Here is a 21,603-nt window from a genome sequence, read left to right as displayed (position 1 = left end):
TGTGGAGTCTCCTTCTCTGGAGACTTTCAAAACCCACCTGGACGCGTTCCTGTGTGGCTGCCCTAGGGAATCCTGCTCTGGCAGGGAGGTTGGACTAGATGATCTTTCGAGATCCCTTTCAACCCCTGACATTCTATGATGCTATGGTTCTATGATTCTATGATTCTTAGGGCTCATTCTTACCGCCGGTTGCAAAGTAATGTTCAAAGATGGCCAAAAATCTATCTATTTCTTACATTACGAATAGGATGTTACAGTAGTGTGATGTGGTACACTGGCTCAAGAAGAGGGGAGGTAGCTGTCTGGGTAAAAAAGTTGTCTGTGGTGTGAAAACAAACCTGACAGCAGAAGTACTCCAAACCAAAGGAGCAAGACAAAAACAACAGCATAATTGCTTCAGGAGGATAGGGATCTCTCACAGAAAGGAGCATCAAAATGTCATTTGAGGAACCTTTTCACTATTTGTACACTTCCTCAGTTTCATCTAATTGTTCAGACTGTTTCTCCTGGAATTATTACTCCTCACAACCAAAATTAAGCTTTCACTTGGGGAGATGGCTAATTAAGCCCCTGAACAAGTCTGGCATATCATCAGAGTAACCAGGCTTCACTTACTTTCCAGCAGAGCCATAGAGGAGCCAGACGAAGCCATGTGGACCCAGGAAAATGTAAGAGCCAGCAGAGAGCTCCCTCAAAGGCAACCCCCAAGAGCAGCATAAAACCCGCCAACATGTAAAAAAACTGCCAAAGGGGTGTACCCCTTCACCAAGCTGCTTGCATGAGCTCCTTGGGCACTGGGCAGTGAGTACGGCTGCCTGCAAATCTGAGCTGAAATATTGTTCTTACTACTGGAATGAGTGAGGCAGCATTTGTTTGTTAATAGAAGTACGAGAAGAATGTGCCCAAGAAGAAAGGAACTTCAAAGTTACAAAAAAAAAATAATTTATAATTTCTTATAAATTATAAAAAAAAGCGCAAGTTTTGAAAGCAATCTTTGCTGTCTTTCCGTTTAGGAGCTGCCTTATTTATTTCCCAGTGGGTAACTAAGTTGTATGACGAGGATTAAGGCAGAGGAGATTCAAGTCATATTAGAAAACACCAAGAAATTAGTCTGGTTCATCACTGTTTTAAGGTAAGTTCAAGGAATTTTTCCAATGTTTTGATCAAAATGAACAGATTTTAGTCTACTGTTAAATTAATGAACTTGTTAGCTTCTTTAAATTACAACCTAACACACTTTTGGAAGTGGTTAGTGGCGCAAAGTCATAACACTGATTCAAAGTACGCTGCTCACATAAAAAAGGCATAATAATAAAAACCAAAAGGAAAGGTAAGCGGACACACAGTGCAGGTATTTTCAGTGATAAAACTGTCAATAAACTCTTTATTTGATATTTTTTTCCACTGAGCTTAGTTAACTCTGTAGATCCAAGTCATGTCCAAGTCAGGATACATTCAAGTCTGAGGAAAATACCCACACATGGGTCAAATTCCTTTCCTTATAAGGGGCCTGTGCAGCCCAGAAAGCAGGCAGGTGCATATCTGGCTTACAGTTACATGAGGAGTGAACCTGGAGAAATCCCACAGGAATCAATGGAATTGTCCCAGCAGTAAACAGGTGTCTGAGAGTATAATTTTAGTTGACAGGCACACACAGACTCCAGTCACTCCATCATTGTTTATGGCATCAAAAAGGATGTATTAAATACAGTAGCATGGTAAGGAATATCTTTATTCTGTAGAAAACCCTGCCTTAGAGAGGAATTTGAAAGCACTCTTGAATTCTAAGCAGCAATAACTTCAGTAGGAGGTTCTCTTTGGCAACGGTTGAAAAGGCTAAAGAAGACATTCACCCAAAAAATCCATCAAATCTCAGAAACTTGACAAGACTGGGTTATAAAGCTGAACAGGATTGTTTAAAGCAGCTGGCAACTCCATAATTTATTTCACCTGTTCCTTTCATACTGACAGGGAGAGTCTGCCACACGTGTGAGAATCAAGCCACATCACTGGATGCCTGATGTTACGACAGCCCTCATGAATAGCAACAAAGAAAAAGTCTATTCTATTTAATTGCCAGGTGTCAAGCAAACTCATTACAGTGCATGGAAGGTGCTCGGTGCAACCGATCAACCTGAAGAGACTTATCTTTGTGGCTCTTGTCTATACAGTCATAATTAAATAAAAGCGGATGGAGGAGGCACTGAATAATTATGACTGCAAGATAAATAAAATCCTGGCTAAGTGACTTCAGAAATATAATCTAAGCATCTTACATAAATAAAAAGTATCAGCATCTTCTGTGATATGTTTTCACACTGAGGTAGTTCAGAAAATTCCAATAATCAAGAAAACAATAAAGTGAAGTATTAAACGAAAAATATCAAATATACCTGACACGTGCATTAACAGGCAACAGGTACAAAGTCATTCTGACTCACTCTTCCCACACGCAATTGCAAATTCTCTCCATGTCCTCTGCTAACTGCATGTGCCAATTAATCTTGCAATCACATTATCATAAAACTCTGTTGTTTGGCACTTCTGAATTTACAGCGCATAACGAAGCTGTCCCAGTTCTTCACAGGCACAGCTCCATAGAGATCCGTCACTGGGACATGCCAGAGGGTCACTTTAGCTGTGCTAGATCTTGCCTGACAGGCTCAGCTATGCAGGATTTCCTCTGGCTTTTGCAGTGAGGTATACCAATGCCTTGGTTCTCCTCGGTTCTTCTACATCTTCTGTCAAATGCAGACCCCAAGTCACCACACCACACAGTGTATCAAGGTCCCACTCCCACAAACAGTAAAATTTCCAGCAAGATCCAAGCACTGCTGTTCCTCGCCAGGTGCCCCAGGTGCAGACACCAAGCCATGGCAATAGGTCACACTGCCGTGCTCCTCACACAAGAAACTCTTGAGTGGAGCATCAGCCATGAGCCTGCCTGTGGGCACCTGCACTTTCCTGCTGCCTCCCAAAATGCCGTGAGGGAGAAAGCTTGTTTCTGTTCATACTGGCAGGGAGATGTGGGGACATATTTCAGTGAGATTGTTCACCCTCAGCTGAGGTACCCAGCTGAGCATCCCTTCCGAAATCAGAAGATGTGAAAGAAAGAAAAACTCAGATTCCTGCATCTTGAAGGTTAAAATGCAGGAAGATAGAGGGTGTGAGGAGAGCTTTTTTGCAATGTTTTGTACCTATGTTCCCCTAACACAAGTATGCCTGAAAGAATAGTTAAGAACATGTAGGGCCTTGAAGCAGGTCCAGTGCCAACCTAAAATGCATGTTCAGTCCACCACTGGCCTTAAATGTTTCCTTCCTTGTGAATGTGAGGTTGTGTGGCCTGCTGCAGTGTACTGTTTGTTCAGCGCCAGGTAATCTGCAGAGCTATTAATTGCTCGTGTGAAAGATCCAGTCAGAAACTGTGGCAAGACACCTTAATAACTGTTTTCAAAGAACATATAATCCACATTTCATTAATCTTCTAAATACATATTTGCACAACAGATTAAAAGTGCAACAATTCTGTACTTTACATATACAAAAGATGGCTCCATGAGATCTTTGACCTAAAATCTCCTTTCTGTTTTGTGTGGCAGACTTCCTCCTTGCTTGTTTGTTTGTTTGTTCGCTTTTCTGGTCAGATTATTGCTCTTTGTATGCAGGGAGAACAAAATGTCCTTAACAAAACTCATCAAACACAACAAAGCAGCTCTAACCTACAAATCTATCAATGGAAAATTTTACATTTTTTTACAGTGGTCTTTCAATGAGTTCCAGCTTGTGACCTAAGACTGTAGGAGGTCTCACGGACCTTTGTGAGGGGTCCACAAAAGGTAACTAAGCACAGCAAGCTTAGCCATGCCTTTCAGCAGTCTAGGGAGTCAATCAGTCAGGAAGGGTTGAAAATTGGTCATCTAAATAAGCATATATATAATCTTTGTGCATAAAAGAAGCTATGACCTCTTTTGAACCGAGGGATACTATTTATTATTACAAGAAGAGCTTCACAAAGAAAAGAAAATTAGCTGTGTCTCTCAGTTAGGACATGCCTTCTGCACAACTAGACTGAAAAAAAAAGCCATTTAATTATGGCAGCAAGGAGCTCAGCATTGCAAATTGCCTTGAGAAACAATGTGTGTTAGCTTGTGACCAACACTGTTTGCACAGTCACCCATCAGCTCAGGATGCACAACAGTATAAATTTCTGCCTGCCTCAGAAATGCCAGGCATATAATCCTGTAGTCATAACTTAGAGTAAGGAAGAGGCACATTATTGTACCTGTGTATTTTAGTAGTGTTTTTCTATACAACAGCTGGTTCAGTGGCTGCTTATGAACCAAAGATTTGGAAGGCCTCTACCCAACACTTTTTAAAATATAAATTTTATATGAAACTGTCAGTAAGTTTCTAGACTCCTATCTGTAAAATGGAAATAATATTCCTTGCATCTGTGCTAAGAGACAGTGTGAAGATAAAGATTTTACAGAAAGGTACTTTTACAACTTAGAATATTGAATTCTGTCAATCAGTTTTGCCAGAGATGACATCAAATTGTGTTTTCAACTAGGGAAGGGAAGGGAAAATAAAAACAAGTATGCAGTTTTAAGCTCCCTCAAATCTTACTTTTTTTGGCATCCTATTTTGCTCTCATTAGCCATCTCAAAGACTGATTAGCTTTGATAATGACGCACCTGCCTTCTCAGTTTTACTTGTGTGCATTTGGAGACAGGCTGCAATAAAAAATCTGATTCTAACTTGTGAATTCACTTTCAAAACTGTTGCAAATGTAGGCATGTGTCAACATTTGCTTTCCATTCTCATCTAAGCACTGTTCAAGATCATTGTAAACTACATCAGTTCTCTCCCTTTGGTTTACAGCAGTCCCACTCTACTTTCAAAGTGAACTTATACACCCGATTTGCAAGCAGCACTTCTCACCAGCTGTTTGCAAGACAGAAGATTCTCCATTGTCTTCGTATCTTCAGAGATTAACAAAAATCTCTGATTATTTTAAAGAGAATCTGAGCAGTCTGAATTTAAAGGGCAGCAACCACTACCATGATGACTAAGGAATGCTTGCTAGATATGACATGAAGTACTTCAGAGAGTTCCCTGGGAGGAAAGGGGGAAAATGTGAAAAGGAAGTGAAGAGATTTCATGAGAGAGACATGAGTGGTTTCCAGACGTAAGATGAAATCCAGATCGCTGTGTCAATGGAACCGCACATACGTCACCATGTGCCATATTCAGAGGTAAGAGAAGATAGCGGGGGCTGTTACACTCCTGCCAAAGTCTAAATTAAGACAACTTTCACAACAAGCAAGCAGAGAAATATAAAAGGTTACAAGAAAGAACTAATACAGTCCAATCCCTCTCCCATCTCAAACTTCTTACCCTCCTAGGTCTTCTCCAGCTACCTTGGCTTTAGTGTTTGGAGTAGCAGCTGATTCTATGCAGATCTGCAGATCCTCTTTCTTTACTTTTGCCCTATTAACTGAGTGGTTTCCTCTAGGCTGAAAATATGGCAAAAGATTTGCAGTTTCAAGCTGATTTAACAACTTATGCTCCCTCTCCACCAAAAAATCCTGGTCAGCTCCACCACACTCAGAAGGGCTAGAGTGGAGACTCATCTATACACAGTGCATCCTATCTTTCTATAGAGACTAGGTGGTATTAAAATAAAACTACTGCTTCTCCCTCATTTAGGGTTTTATTTTACACAACAAATAAAAAGCATTATTTCTCAAAAGGCATAATATTTGATCTGATGCTTTTCAAACTAACAGCTTTCACTGAGGATGAGCTAACAGCCTTTTGAAATGTGTAAAGCCTACTGCTGACCTATTTAAAACAAAAATAAACAAAAAAAACACAAACACAAACCCAACTCTTCATTTTTACTACAAAGACAGCCAGTCATACAGCCTAAAATCACAACCAAGTATAAATTTTTACTATTCTCATGAGGGCCACTGAAATGAAAGCATTGGCTTGCTGAGCTTCATTGACTGAAAAACATTTTGACTGGGTACATTTAAAAATGCTGCTTATCTGAACTGTTTCAAGAGATTAGTTTGCATATTTAATATGTTAATGTTTCACAAGTAAGAAGATTTCCAAGTGACTTATGACAGGACATGCAACTCAGCAGAGCCCTGAGTCATTTAAGCTGGTACCTTAGTCAGTAAATGCTGGCTATACTATTGCACACCACCTCACAGCCCGTCTGTGGCAGTAAGCCAGTTTTGCAGTTCCTCTTCCAAAATCCAGGTTAGATCCTGTCTTTCATGAGGCTTTTTCTCAGTGGTTTATATTTTCACTCTCACTAGTATGTCAGTAAGACTATACAGCTTTTGAGCTCTGATTAATTTTGCCTTGACACTATTGAAATGTCAAGTACAAACTTTAGCTCAGGTCCAGAAATGTTAATCAGTCTTGAAATATCCATAAATTGCAGCTATATCAAAGCCCATAAATATCCAGAGATACCTGTCAGGACCACATGGTATTAGCAGTCTTCTAGCTGAAGGCCCACGAAGTCAGGCATTCATCAGCACTGATAATGAAATATATCATCTTGAAACAAAAGGATGTAGTCTTGTATTGAAGTCTTTTAAGATATAAAATACGAAGATACAACTCTTCCAAATAATCTTTTGTTTATCTACTCTTTCAGAGCTGCCACTGGACAGACTGGTAAAACATTTATGTAAATGTTATTCATAGAATTGTCAGGGTTGGAAGGGACCTTAAAGATCATCTAGTTCCAACCCCTCTGCCACGGGCAGGGACATCTCCCACTAGATCAGGCTGCCCAGGGCCCCATCCAGCCTGGCCTTCCAGGGAGGGGACATCCACAACTTCCCCAGGCAACCTGTTCCAGTGTCTCACCACCTCCAAATAAAAGAATTTCTTTCTGATATCTAATCTAAATCTGTCTGCTTTTACTTTAAAGCAGTTACCCTTTGTGCTATCCCTATACTCTCTGATAAAGAATACCTCCCCTTCTTTCTTTTAAGTGCTGGAAGGCCACTATAAGGTCTCCCTGGAGCCTTCTCTTCTCCAGGCTGAACAGCCCCAACTCTAAAATAATCACGTGTATTGGATATCTGAATAAACAGATTATAATTTTAATATAATTTTTTGTGGTTTAAATCTCTATCATTAAGCTAGGTATAAAATTTATAGGAATCTCCAGGCTTCAGGATATAAACTAATCACTAATTACGCGGAAGAGGAAGAAACTTCCCCCAGAGTAATTTTATTGCAGAACAGTCTGCTATATTAGGTCTTGAGCATTTTGTGCTGGAAACACTGAGTGAAGATCTTGAACTTCATTCCCTCATACTAGGACAAAGAATAATCTGTATTCTTACATTCAGCTTAGTAGGAAAAAGAGTTCTCAGAAACTATTAGTTACACCTTCATCCTTAAACCAATGTACTCAGCCAACCTAGAAAAAACAAGCAAGATTTCAGCCTGTAGCCAGAGGTCCATGAGCTGAAACATTGAAAGATGTTTTCCATCCCCAGAAGAAAGAGTGAGGCCACCTTTTCCAGCCAGATCCCTTACAAAGGATATACGGAAAAATTTCATAAATCAGAAGTCTCATTCTGAAAATTATTTATGGACTTCCAAGCTTGGCTGCCCTTAAGTGTTTGAGTTACCTCAGAATGCAGAGCACACTTTTAAGAATTTTTAAGCTTCCCTTTGAATTAATTTTTCATTGGGTACTTTTTAAAATTTTACTGAGAAACCATAACACATTAGTTTTGGATGTTCATCCTGGCAGACTGAAGAAGGGCTGGCATTTTCCAAATAAAGGCCTTGCAAAGTGCACTTCAAAACCATTTACACTTACACAAAACCAATTATACTTGCACAGATCTGCCCAGCATCTGCCTTAGACACCAAAATCAGAAAATGCTGCTCTGTGCTGGGGAGGAGGTAGCAGGGATGTGAACAAGAGATGCCAGATCCAAGTTGGGGTGCTTGCGTTCTCTCACCCCACCTTCCAGGGACTGCGTATCAGACATTAAAAGGGAACCAACCATGTTTGCCCTCTGCATTCCTGAACTCATACACACACACACACACACACACACACATACACTTTCCTAAGAAGCCAACTTCCTCATCTGTTTTTGAAATGAAAACTCACATCGGCTTGCTAAGCAGCCTGCGTTGCAAAGGCTTGTCTCACAACCTTGGGCTGTCAACCCAGCAGCAGTCCGCTAGCTCTGCTTTAAAAATAAATCTGTGATTAGCCTGAAGGAAATAAAATTTGCCTCCTAGAGCAAGCTCTTTAACTGCACTTTTGACAGTCTTCAGTGATACCACCAGAGGAGGAAGGGAAGCAGCTCCTTTTTCTTATCATCGCATGTGAAAAACATTTGCAAGTTGACCTGGCTTCCTATATATTAGAGATGTGCAATAGTGTCTAAATTATCTTCCCCCACCTGCTCTGCCAAATTATTACGGTACAAGCAACTTCACCAAAAAAAAAAAGAAAAAAAAAAAAGCACAATTGCTTGAAATTACACTAGAGTCAAATGTTGATAAAAAGGTGTCACAGAGGGAATGAAAACTAACTGCTGTGAAATTTAATGAAACCCACTGTGTGCCAAGGGCACAGGCAGCCAAATTGAATTTAAAAAGGTGCCAAGCAGGGAAGCTTGTAATCAGACTAGCCACTGTGTTAGATGAGATAAGCAGAATGACTTTTCTCTATCACAAGATCAAAACAGACTGCAATTCTTATGCATGAGATGAAAAGTTACAGTATTTATCCTCCCAGCTTCCTGTGTTCTTAGCACCGGATCTGCGGCTTAGTGGCCTGAAATGGAATTTGCCATCTCCAGTGTAAGGCTTGTCCCAACCCTCACAGGTCACCAAGCTCTTTCCTGACACAGTTTTTATTGCAAATTGTTATGGAAAAGAGGAACAAGCCAAACAGAGTTGTGAATGGCTCAGCATAAGCTATCTGCAGCCGTGGCGTCCCCTTCCACAGCCTGGGGAATGAATTGAAATCAATGGAGGAGAACAGGAAATAGAAGATAATAATAGAAGACAGAAGCAATGGACGCTGTTCAACAGACTCAGTGCTCATGAGGAGAACGGTTTCCAAAGCATCACTCCACTGTAGCCTGTGAAGCAATCGTTTTACACCTTACTTATTATAACAGCGTTATTTTGAAACAGTGTTAAGAAAAGCCTGAGCCTGCAAACAGAACTGTGCTTGCATTCATTTATAGGAGTTATCCCTCAAACTCCGGTTGAGGACAAGGGATAAAAAAGCCGCGCAGCCCATCTGTGTTGGAAATAGCTTCAGCTACATTCATTATTTCTGTGGCTTGGGGAGTTTGAGGGACAGATGGGAAGAGCACATCGGTATTTGTCTTGGCCCCAGGCTACACGGAGAGGCTTGGGCACCGCACCTTTGCCTCATTGATGGGTTTCATCATCACAACCTGCAGAAACTTGCAGCCTGGCCCCAATGGCTGGATTCTCCTCTTGCTGGTCCACAGGTGACCCTGGAATACTTTCCAGAGAGAAAGTTTCTAGTTAGAGAGGAGATTTTTTCAGTACTAAACTAAGGTCTCCAAAGCCAGCCATTGGGTTTCCTGTAAAAGGACTTCTCGTAAAAATATCCTGACTTTTATTACAACCACTTGATTTTGCAGAATGTGACTGTAATGATTTAGGGGTTGTCTTGGGCGTAAAGAGTTTTATCCCAGTATTTAGTGCCATTTATGATGTTTTTACTGCTGTGCCAGAAAAATTACTTGAAAACTAACAGAATTCCTTGAAATCTAAAACATGCTACAGCACAGAAGACTTAGGTTTTGTACTTTTCTCTGTGTAACCCATACAACATCTGAAAGACCCATAGAAGTAACAGAGGACATGTACAACTCAGGTACAGCAAAATGAGCTTTACAAGGGGGTGAAGCTCCTCTCCCCTTGCAGCCCTGTTCTGCTCACTCCACCTGACTCCCCCACACAGCAGCCTGCTCTCCTCAGCTGGCTTTGCCTACTGTAACACTGGCCTCTGACTGCTCCCACCCCTGCTCATACCTTTCTGAGGATGCAGATAAAGTAAAAGAGCTTTCAGAGGGATTTAGGTTATCCGAAGAGGAAATTCTACCCATAAAAGTAATACATTTGTCATTTTTTACTAAGCCAACATTTAGATATCTCCTTTTACTTACTCCTCTACAAAGCCCAATAGAAATTAGTTAGCATCTTATCATATTAAAAATGCAGTAAACTCAAAGCACCCTCAATTTCCCTGACTTTGTTCCAGTTAGGAGTTCTTTGGAGCAGCAACTGTCTCTATCTCTTCCCCCAGCACGATGGATTTCTAAAATTTCCTACATTATAGCAAGAACAACTATAACAGATGCAAAACTGTACAACTGAAGATGTTTGTGCAAACTTGCCAGGCAAATGTACTAATCTCCAAATGACATTTAAAGCTAGTAGGCATGCAGCAGCACCTGGTCTGAGCCAGAGCAAAGTTTGAAACGAAGTACCAAGAAATTTCCTTTCACGCATACACTCATAAAGGTCCCTCAACGTCACACTGTCCCAGTTTCTATATATTCACAAAATTAAGCGCTTTTGACTATGTCCTGGTAACCTCTCCCAGTAACATTGAGCTGTATTGTGCCTGATGAGAATTGCTTGTGATGCTCTGACTATCAAGTTCATTCTGATTTTTTTTTTTAAAAAAAAAAAGACAGAAAATGTATGTATAAATAAGTTTTCAGGTAGTTGCAGTTTCAGACAAAAGCCTGGACTTGTGAAGAAGTCAGGCAGGGTGCTCTTCAGAAGCCATAAGGCTACTTCTTACGTTCCACTATGCTAGCAGGTTTCATATTCTTTCATGGGGTGCTATACTTCAGAAGAAGCTTTTGTTATTCCAAATTGATCGTTCAATGGCTTTATCTCAAATTCTTTCTCCCTAGTGCAAGGAACAAACTCCATATCAGTTCACATTTATTACAAAACCATTATGCTCAAATCAACAATAACACTTTATATTACAAAGGCGTCTTTATTGGGAGACAAAGCATGACAACCGAATTGTCAGATTGCAAAGGAAAGGGTCAAATTTTTACATTGCTACTGAAATGATACAGTCTTTATCAGAACCCTGCATTTTCTGCTTCATTCTCTATGGAGTTCTTTGGATCATGTTACAAGATAAAACTAACAATGATTTCTAATAAGTAATTGTTCAGACTTCCTTTCATTGACATTTTCTTTATATTTCTACAAACTACTGCTAAGCTTACTTAAAAGTTTCTTAGCCCAGTAAAGAATTGTACCTGCAAATCAATCCAAAATGATCAGTCTTCATGGAAGACTGGGGTTTATCAGGGTTGTGCAGGAAAACATGGACTCAGCTCATGGTACAGCAACCCTCTTGAGAAAGAATTTTGTTCTAAGGTGTTAGCCTGCTGCAATTAATACTCTGTACCTCAGGAATCAGGTAGGAACTGGCATCCCATGAAGGTCTCCACAGTGCTAAACAGCAACAACCTGCTCCACATCCCGCCAGCCACAATGAGTAGCAATGGCGTAGAGCTCCAGATCCTGTCCTCCCCTGGGTCCAATGGAGGAATAATGCTGTTGATTTGAGCGAGTCAGGCTCTAAGGAAAAGCCAGTCTGGAGGGAAAAAAACCACCTGCCTCTGTTCTCAGATGTACCTGTGACATCAAGGAACTGACAGTGGAACAAACAATGTAAATGAGATCCAGTCAAGCCTTGTGAATCAGCCTTATCGCCAGCATTGTCAGGGTGCCTTGACCATGCCCAGTTTTTCATGCCTGAGAAGATAACTGGACAGCTACTAGAAGGGATCTGCCAAATGCAATATTGCCCCTCTGACCTGTGATGTTTTGTGGCAGCAGAGTCACTCCAAGACTAAAGAGAGGATGTTCCTCTTGGTGCTTTGAGCCCTAAGGCCACCTCCACATAGCCTCAGTGCCACTTAGGACCTTGCATTGGAGCAACATAAAAAGTTTGACATTGCTGAAGTCAACAAAGGTATTCCACAGAGCCAAAGGAAATCCTTGAGCATGGAGACAGCCAGCATGATGGCTACCACAAGGCATGCAGCTGTGGGTGGACTTTCGGTTGTACAAATGCACATCACGTTTCTTAATTACACCATGCTCCTTCCTAACTGCTCACTGCATGGAAACAATACATTGGATGCTCTCAAGTTCTACACCTGACTTCGTTGCAATGAGGAAAGAGATTGAAAACTGTCTTTTTTGTGCTTCATAAATACAAAGAGTACAGAAAACAAAAAAAAGTGTAAAAGGATGTGAGTAAGGAAAGGAAAATGCAGGTTGAGGACTGTGAAAAAAATCAAAGTGGAATACCTAGTAAGCTGAGTTGCCTGAGAGAAATTAATGAAAAAATTTAAAAAAATAAAAAAACACGTTACATAGAGATTTAACACCAGACTGGACAAAATCCTGGAAAATACACCGTTGGGAACAATCCTCTCCTGTTTGTAGAGCATATGACCTCATCTGCACTGGAAAATATTGAAACATTTTGATGACTAAATGAATCTCTCAGTGATACTCAAATACATCATGGAGCTCAGGAAGCAAAGCAAGCCAGCTCTTTCAGTGTAGAAACAAAATTGCTAACTCCAGTCCAGATTCTGCTCTAATCAACACAAATGCAGAGGATCTGAAATGAAGTAACTCTGAATTTCCTTTGACTCAACACCAGCAAAATAGACTGTTTGCTCCCCTGCCTCATGTTTTCTGAAGTTTCATTAGGTTGTGCAAGCAAAGCCTTTTGAAATGAAAAGCATCACAGAAGTGCTGAGTATTGTTCCTTTCTAATAAAAAGTGTGTGTAGGGGGGGGAAGCAAGAAGTCTGAACTTCATTGTACAGATGAATAAAACAGCACTCCAGGACTTCTTTAGATCAAAAATTCTGTTCTTAATGCAAAATTCTGCTTAAACCAAGCACAGCTGCAGCAATATTCAAAACATCACTTTTAATATTCAACATCTATAGGAAAAGGAGAAGTAAAGAGATTCTTCTCAATATTTTAGCAACTTCTTTTATTTTCTTCTATACATCAGCATTTCCATTTTAAATGTGCTTCCAAAGCATCTAAAATCTAACTTGTAGAATTTGCCCCGGGCTGAAACTCTGCATGGTTTTTGATTTGTTTTTTTTCTTCCCCCTCTATTTAGCCAAAATTTGTATTAGGAGTAAACATAATTGAAAACAATCAAAAAATGATTGTGTGGTTCAAAGAACAATTCAGTATAAACATGCAAATTCACTGGGGTAGCCCTTCAAGAAGAAACTCAGCCTCAGAACTGCTCTCATTTTAGGCTAATGTCACAACGAAATAATCTTACTTCTAGGATAGAAATCCTGACATCGTTTGTACTAAGTGTCACTGACTTCAAAAGAAACACAAAAATTTGCAGCCTGTAAGGGCCCTGCTGGGTTTTTTTCAGTAAGATTTTGAAATACCAAAAGAGTCAAGATATCCGAAGAGGTTGAGGACAGAAAGAAAATAAAAACAACAAACCAAAGACAGTCAAGTGTGAAAGCTAATCTCTGCATCATTTGTTTTCTTCAGGTTGCATCACCACTACATCAACAGCACTGCAACTCCCTGGTTGCTCTGTGCTGCTTGTAACCTGGCTGGATGGGATTGCCTCCTCTAGAGCTACTGATTCTGCACTTTATGACCAGTAATATTATCGATTCTTCCCTGCTAACCCACTTTCAGTAAAACGGTTGGTGTTAGCTTAAATAGCAAATCTCGGCTAACTCAGGTCTCCTTCAGTGGGACTCCTTAGGCAGCAATTGCACAAAAAGCTGTGCTGTTAGATCTGTCGGGGCAGCAGCCTTCAGCAAGGCTGCAGTGGGGACTTCTACGAGCAAGGTCAAGGCAACTGTAGGAAATGTGATCCCCTCTTAACGATATACAGAATCTAAGTCCACACTTTTTCTTCACCTATTTCAGGTAAGTACCTTCTAACTTCAGTTCCCCTCTGGTTAGATTTGGTGGCCCATGCATAGAGGAAAGATTCAAACAATAGAGGCTACATCGGATTCAGAGAGTAGGAACCTAAGTAATGTCATTTTTAAATGGAGAGTGACAAAGGACATATATTGCATGGTTTAGCTTCAATCCTGAATTTGTCTTCTATTTTAACTCTTGTCTGAATACAGCAGAGAGAGCTGGCTAATCTTCAACAAAACATATGCTACAAAATCTGTTAAGATAATATCACTGTCTAAATCCCCTTGTTCTGAATCTCTTCCCAAACAATAACACTTCCCTGCCTTATTCCTCTGGACTCCAATCCTGAATCTAAGGATTTGACTCTCTGTGGTACCACAGTAGGTGAAAGTACCTTGCAGATAACTAGTGTGAAACATAGCAGCTATGAAGGAGTCTCTACATAGATCGCTCCAGTAAAGAAACCAAAACATAGCACAGCTTAAATGGCTTAAAAGCAGTCTAAATGATCCTCAAGAAAAAGTAACGTTGCAATGATATATTCTTCATGATACATTTTTAGTATTTGCATTAATGATCTAGAAGAAAAGCAGTCAGAGTAGCTCACCACTGGAACAACTTACAAAGACCCTGCTTTTCTCAAAGTTAATTAAATTCAGGCTAGAAGTTTTTTTCCCAGATTTATACTCTTGTTCAAACTGAATTTATATGAAGACTGTCCTATGACCCATGCTACAGCAGATCTCAGACTAAATAGTCACAGTCTTGTCTGCTGACCTCATTATTGGGGAATCTATGAGCCTATGACATGATGTGCAATCGCTCACTAGGAACATGTAACAGTGCCGTGCTCCTTGTTTGCTCTTCTTCTGTTACCTCCTGGTGAGGCATCTGTTCCTTTCATATGCCCCTCTTGCAGCGTCTTTGCATGTGCATGTAAACACTGAATTACTACCTTGCCTGCAGTTTGTCTTTGTCAAGGATGGGGATTGCCATGTCACATGTCCACATGAGCACTGCAAAGTCACTGAAGCTTTGCATCTTAGAAGATGAAAGAGAGAGGAAGACATTTTAAACTAGAGCGAGGTAGCTTTAGATAACAAAATAGGAATAAGTTCTTTACTACAGGGGTGGTAAGACACTGGAAAAGGTTGCTCAGAGAAGTTGTGGATGCCTTATTCTTGGAAGTGTTCAAGGCCAGGTTGGATGAGGCTTTGAGCAACCTGGTCCAGTGAGAGGTGTCCCTGCCCATGTCAGGGAGGTTGGATTAGATGATCTCTAAGGTCCCTTCCAACTCAAGCCATTCTATGATTTTATGTTGCAAAACACCCCTGAATAGCTAACTTGCAGGTAAAGAACAAAGCTTGGTAGTGGATAGAAGCAGATGCCCCTCCTCAGCCTCTCCCTAAAAATCAGCCTCTTTAAAAATATTTTTAGGCTAAAGAGGATGAAAGAACTAAAAGACCATTTTTGCATGTCTTTTTGCTGGAGGTTTTTTTTCAAATTTCAGGAGTTGAAAATTTCAGGAGTTCAGGTACAAATTTCAGGAGTTCCAAAGAATATGAATAGATCAGGGAAATGGATGGGACAGGCTTGGGAGAACTGCAAAGGAGTCTGGGGTAACCGCTTCCTTCCTGGAAGTCTCTTTACCATTTCAGATCTTTCCTGTCCCCAGTAATGCTCTTCTCAGTTACTTTTTCTCCCTGTAGGCAGAAAATGATCCTGACCTTAATCTTCCGGGCAGAAAGCAGAGTCTTATGTCAGCTGTCGGACAAAATGCTGGTTACTGGTCACTGCCTGCAGGTCTTTTCCTCCAGCTCCACACAAACCTTTCCCATGAGTTTCTACTCCCTGTAGTTGGAACTACTCTTACCAAAGCCTCTTAACAAATTTTTCTTAGCCAGTCTCTGAACTAAGACTGACTTCATTCTCCTTGACCCATGAGCTGCCTGACTGCCGACCACATTCCTTGAAAAATTACTTAGGTTCAATGACTCACTTCTCACAAGGGCATCCTCTTGCCTCTTTAACTGTTTCCCCAAGCATTTCCTTTGAGGGAGAACTTCTCTACATGGTCTCACAGTGCTGTGACCTAGTGATCTTCCCATCTCTACCTCCTACATTTTAGACCTCCATCATCTCACCTGCAAAGTCAGATTCAGCCACTAATATGCTAACAACTTGCAGATCTCCTTTGGATTTGTCTCTTTAAAATCTCTAGCCAAAAATTTCAAAGGTTTTCTCTACGATTTCAGCACAAACAACACAGAGCCATCACCTCACACTCAATGTTCTCCTCATCTTGATAAAGCACTCATTCTTCTGCCCTCTGCATCCAGCAAATACTTCCCCTGAGCACACTGGGCTCTGGGTGATGGAAACTATTGGTCTAGGACACTTAGAGAAGGATTCTGCAGCAATTTCATGTGATGCTGAGAGCTTTTTGCAGAAGGCCACTTTTTTTTTCTTTTTCCTGAGGCAAAATCAGAAGTTACTAGGATCTGTGTCCTTTTTTTTCTCAAGTTATCAAATGCTCCTTTCATCACTCCCTACTTCAAGAGCAGATTTTCTAACCAGCAATACAAGGACCATAGCTTCAGGAGTTTCAGTGCACCCATGAGACGAAAGGGAAACAAGATAGAGAAATGAGGAAAGGGAAATAAGGTGCTGCTGAAAACTTTGCTCATTTACTGAAGGGAGTAGAGAAATTTGTGCTTTACTGGAGAACAGTTGATGACTGTACAAATCATATGGCTACCCCGTAATCATGGGGAAGGCTCACTTCTCACATGCCACTCAGAATCAGGGCCAAAGTGTCAGGTTCAGGGAGGTGCCTAAGTCAGCAGGTTATTTCATGCTCTGTTACCTTGGATTCATACTGCTCTGAGCTTGGCTTAGCTGTCCTATGCAGCCAAAGGGAGTTCAGAGCTAGTGTAGGTTTCATCTATAATACCTGTGTGCTGACCATTTTAATGAAAAGCTTCACTTTGCCAGCATAATACTCTTTAAATTGACCATCCTTGCATACTTGTGTCTTTTGATCCACTGCCTCTCATAAAACTGGCTAACCTTTAAGTTCATTACGTTCTTAACATTACAGCTATGTTCTTAAAACCGTTGTTCTGCTTTCAGAGGGTGACACTACTCACAAAATTAGTATGTCATATCTGAGCTACCTACCTGCAAATTTCTAGTCTCCCCATTTAAGTGGAATTGACTTGCCATGGCACAGTGAAAAGAAGATCAATAATTACAGACTCCAATTTGCCATAGATTTGTTAAACTTCACGTCCTGCTGTCATGCCTTCAATAGTTATGGTCAAAGATACATCCTTGCAATCTGTTTGAGCTACATTATATATGCCTCAGTCTTCCAAACATTCAAAAGAAACCAGCTGGAAACACTGCACTTAGTGTTATCAGTGAAGTCTGTATCCATCTACATAACTGTGCCCTCAAGAGGTTACAGACAGCATAACTTTCACCTCAGCTGTCAGTTTTAGAAGCAATCCAACAGAAATGTCCACGAAGCAGGTTCTGAGACACCACAGCAGCAGTGTGCCAGCCATGGGCTGCTGCCCACTGACAGCCACTGCAGAAACGGATGGGCCTTGGGGTGTTGGCTACTTCTTGTCTCTCACCACCAAATTGCCTTAGAAAAAGGATCCCAGACTCATCTTAAAATACATGGATAAAATACAGGATCATCTGCAATAGCAAATATATGCTAAGTACATGAGATCAACAAATACCAAAAGAGCCCTTCTAACTCTGTGTCGATCTGCAGTTTCTTGCAGGTTCTGCTATTCAATTTTTATGAGAAGAGCAGATTTATGGTATAAGCACTCATGAATAATTCACTCCTGTGAGTTGCAACATACAACTTGGGGAAATCCCAGCTGTAAAACCTTGGCACCGTTTAGCTAGAGCAAGCTGCACTACTTTTATACAGGTGTTATTCCACTGACCTACTTGGAGTTACTCCTCCTTCATGCTACTAGACGAAGAGGATCAGGCTGCTTGCTTATCACCTCTGGTAAGCAAACCTCTCTGCCACCTCTTCACAGCAGTAGAAATCCTTCCAGTGTTATAGAGTAAGTTACTTTCAGCTATCTTAGTGCCTTGGCTCACCACAGCTCCAGGAACTTGTGCATCTCACCCACGCTTGGGCCTCCCATAATAGTCTGTTGTAAACTGGCTTAGTTCCTCATCAAGTCTGTGTTTTTAAATCATGCTGAGAAAATTACTTGGATCCTAGACTAATGGAACACCACTAAAGCCCTAAACTAGCTACACTGATCATGCCTTTATGCTGGTTTTTAACTTCAAGAGAAATTCAGTTTATTCCAACGCTCATTCTCTGTCGCTGGAGCCGGGTGTCGGTGCAGGTGACTCGGATGAAAACAAAAAGTGAAACCATCTAGCCGTCTCGTTGTTCTAACATAGAGAATGAACTAATACCATCACTCAGTGGGCTGCTTGTTTCCCTAGGCTTTTTTTTCATACAAAGATAGGAGAGGGTTCTTTTCTGCAATAAAAAAAAAAATATTTGTGCGGGTTTTATTTGGTTACATCTCCAAGTAAAGGACAATTAAAATGAAAATCACTGTACTGCCACTGAGCCATATTCAAAGCATTCATTGTGGTATATAACTAAACCTACAACTGTAGCACAAGGAACAAAGAACTGGCATTCCCAGTCAGTAAATAAGGTGAACAGCTCATAGATATCTTGACATAAAACAACCTAATAATTACAGTGCCTACGTTAGGCATCTGAATAAATGTAGTCATATCATTTAAACAGAGAAGCTATATTGATTTATAGCAGCTAAGGACCTGATAAAGGATGTAAGGATCCAATCTTTACCCTAATACATCCCTTCAGTTCATCCAAATTATTGGCTTGCACCTCCTGGCCTCTCCTTCGTATCCTCACAGTTGGGTTTTAAGCAGGTTAAGAAATTATGAGTTCTCACTTTCTTCATTTCTTACACAATTCCAGCAGTGCTGAGTGAAGTGAGAGACAACCATAAAAGCCAGTAGAGGGGAAAATTAGACATGCTGTGTAACTAATTTCTGAACTGTAAGCAAAGTTGTTGGCAATTTTCTTTCCATACCATGAGTTCACATTTCTTTGAGTTGTCACCTAACCAAGGACACGCACCACCTGCTTAAATCCTTCCAGGCAGGATGGGATGCTGCCTGGTCAGCTGGGACAAGGTGTAGGGGTTGCCGTGGTGTGGTCTGAAGGCACCTCTCACCTCCTTGCACAGGAGCCACCACCCCACCTTGGAGAGGTGTGCATACCTTCAACCCACTGCGGTTTCACAGGGGATCAGGCTCCTCCTGCATCCCCCGGCCAGCTGCCCACCACTGGAGCAGCTACAATTGCTGCCGTGTCTGTAAGCAGACACAGGGGCAGGCAGGCAGGGGAGCATGACCAGGAGAAAGGGGCCAAATGCAAATTAAAACCAGCTGAGCCAGCATTTGGAGAGAGGGAGGTGGTAAAGCACAGGCCTGTGATAGCTTTAAGTGAAAATAGCCAGACTGAGAAGGCTTGCAGAGTGTCACCAAACCAAAAATCCCCTCCACCCCCTCCAGCTGCCTGGCTGGAGTTGTATAATGGAGCAGGCTTCAAGAAGCTGCAGCTCCCAGCAGAGTTAACTCTCCAGTAGCTGCTGCACTTTCAAATTGTCAGCCAGATTAAACACTTTTTGTCGCAAAGCTGAGGGAAGGGTAAAGCGACAGGGAGGGTCAGCTTGCTCTTAAGTGCAGGAACTCCTCAAAAAGTTGGAGGCAGGGCTCCCCACTGCTGGCAGGGAGCTACGCCAGCATCGCCTGGCTAGATGCTTGGCACAGAGCCCTTTTCTTGCCTCAGTTGTCCACCCTGAGCTGGAAAGTAGCAGAGTTTTTGTCCTGGGCTTCCTTAGGACTGCAGACTCAGCATGTATCCAGACTGCCCTTGTGGGGGCAAGTTTCTGCTTGGAGAGGAGAGGTGGGGGTCCTGCTGCAGCCTGCTCTTCTCTGGCTGGGACCAGACACTGCAGGTCACCCAAAACACTGGTATCCGCCATGCCGCAGCACCAAAAAATCAGGGAAACACGTCCCCTTACAGGGGTGAGCATGCGCGGGTGGTCAAGCACTTGCACCAGGCGAAAGTGAGTGCCACTGAGCCACATGTCACCGATGACAAGAGAGTGATGATTTACTGGGAAAACTGCCCTATAAAAAACCCACTTGAGGATCCTGTTTATTATCTCATACCCTTCAAATACTCCACAGTTACAAATACTCTGTACAATTACAAGCTAAAGAAAAGGAGGAGAGGTAATTCTCCCATACACCATCTAGCCCGTGGACTCAACAAACCTGCAGCACCATCAGTGGGCAGCATGGGTCAGACAGCGCAGCAGAACTCCTGGGAGAAGGTGGGCCAGCTTCACCACAGATAAACAATTTCCACTTCAAACCAGTGCCACAGACTTGTTGCCAGATCCACACAGCTGCAGAGAGCAGAGGTGGAGGGAGCTGTGCCATTGATGAAGGTAGGAAGGACAAACAAAAATGGTTGTTCACACATAACACAGCATCTCCTCTGCAAAACTGCCAAGTTCCATGGGGCAATGCAGCCCTCACACTTCTCCAGGTACTTCAATCCCAGTAGAACTCTGCTGGAAACTACAGCCCACAGAACTGCTGCAAAGATGCTGGCCCACAGAAGTCGGCTTGTCCTGCAACTCCCAAAGATTGCACAACCACTGGGCAGGGACTTAAGCACGTGAGAATGACCACTGGTGGCTGCGGTTTTGGGCCACGCTCAGGCGTCCAGACAACCAGCTCAAGCATCAAGGGAGCCAAGTGGTCTCCTTCGCCAGCAAAAAGTTTTGACTCACCCCCTTCCTCATCCCAAAGCATCAGAGGAGTCTCCACACATATAAACCAACATCCCCTCCCGGCATGAGCACTTACCCCCCAGGAACTGGATGCCTCCTGCCACCCGGCCCACAGTCCTGGAGATGAGCTCAGACACGCAGCAGCCCATGAGCGCTGTCAGGGCCACCAAGAGGAGCAGCCCGCAGCCCAGGCCCGTCACCACCGTGCAGATCCTCCACTCAGCGCTCGGGATGGCCTGGAAGGAGGCGTAGCGGCCACACTGCTCCACCATCACGGTCGTCTGGCGGCTCTCATCCCGCACTGGGTACGAACACCTCCGGAAAGTGCCAAAGGAAACCGACTTCTCCAGCTGAGACCCCAAAAGCCAGTAGGGCATGAAGAACCCCACGCAGGAGGTGGCAGCACAAAGGAAGGAGAGGAAAGCCCAGACAACACCAGCACAGGTGAGGCTGGAGGCCATCTTTGTATCTGCTCCAAGACCCCTCACAATGGGGAAACTGAAGAGCAGCTGTGTATTTCAGGGAAGGTTTATAGATAATCCAGAGTCTCTCAGCCTTGACAAATCCTCACACTGGGAGAAGCCTGAATCTTGACAGCCAGAGAAATGTTTCCTTCCATCATGAAGTCAAAGGTCCCTAATTAAATAATGACATACAAAAAAAAGGAGAAAAATACAAGTTCA

General features: G+C 42.2%; 1 protein-coding gene across 1 annotated transcript; it reads right to left on the bottom strand.

Annotated features, from left to right (window-relative positions):
• Positions 1 to 20,996: 20,996 nt before the first annotated feature.
• On the bottom strand, positions 20,997 to 21,381 carry LHFP (lipoma HMGIC fusion partner; the record flags this gene model as incomplete). The annotated part of the gene is made up of 1 exon (XM_009874577.1): positions 20,997 to 21,381. A coding segment is annotated over exon 1 (385 nt), but the record flags the coding sequence as incomplete, so codon positions are not given.
• Between the last annotated feature and the right edge of the window lie 222 nt (positions 21,382 to 21,603).

The sequence above is a fragment of the Apaloderma vittatum genome, unplaced genomic scaffold (assembly GCF_000703405.1).
Source record: "Apaloderma vittatum isolate BGI_N311 unplaced genomic scaffold, ASM70340v1 scaffold38698, whole genome shotgun sequence".
NCBI classification, from domain to species: Eukaryota; Metazoa; Chordata; class Aves; order Trogoniformes; family Trogonidae; genus Apaloderma; species Apaloderma vittatum.
This window is presented reverse-complemented; position numbering and strand designations above follow the sequence as displayed.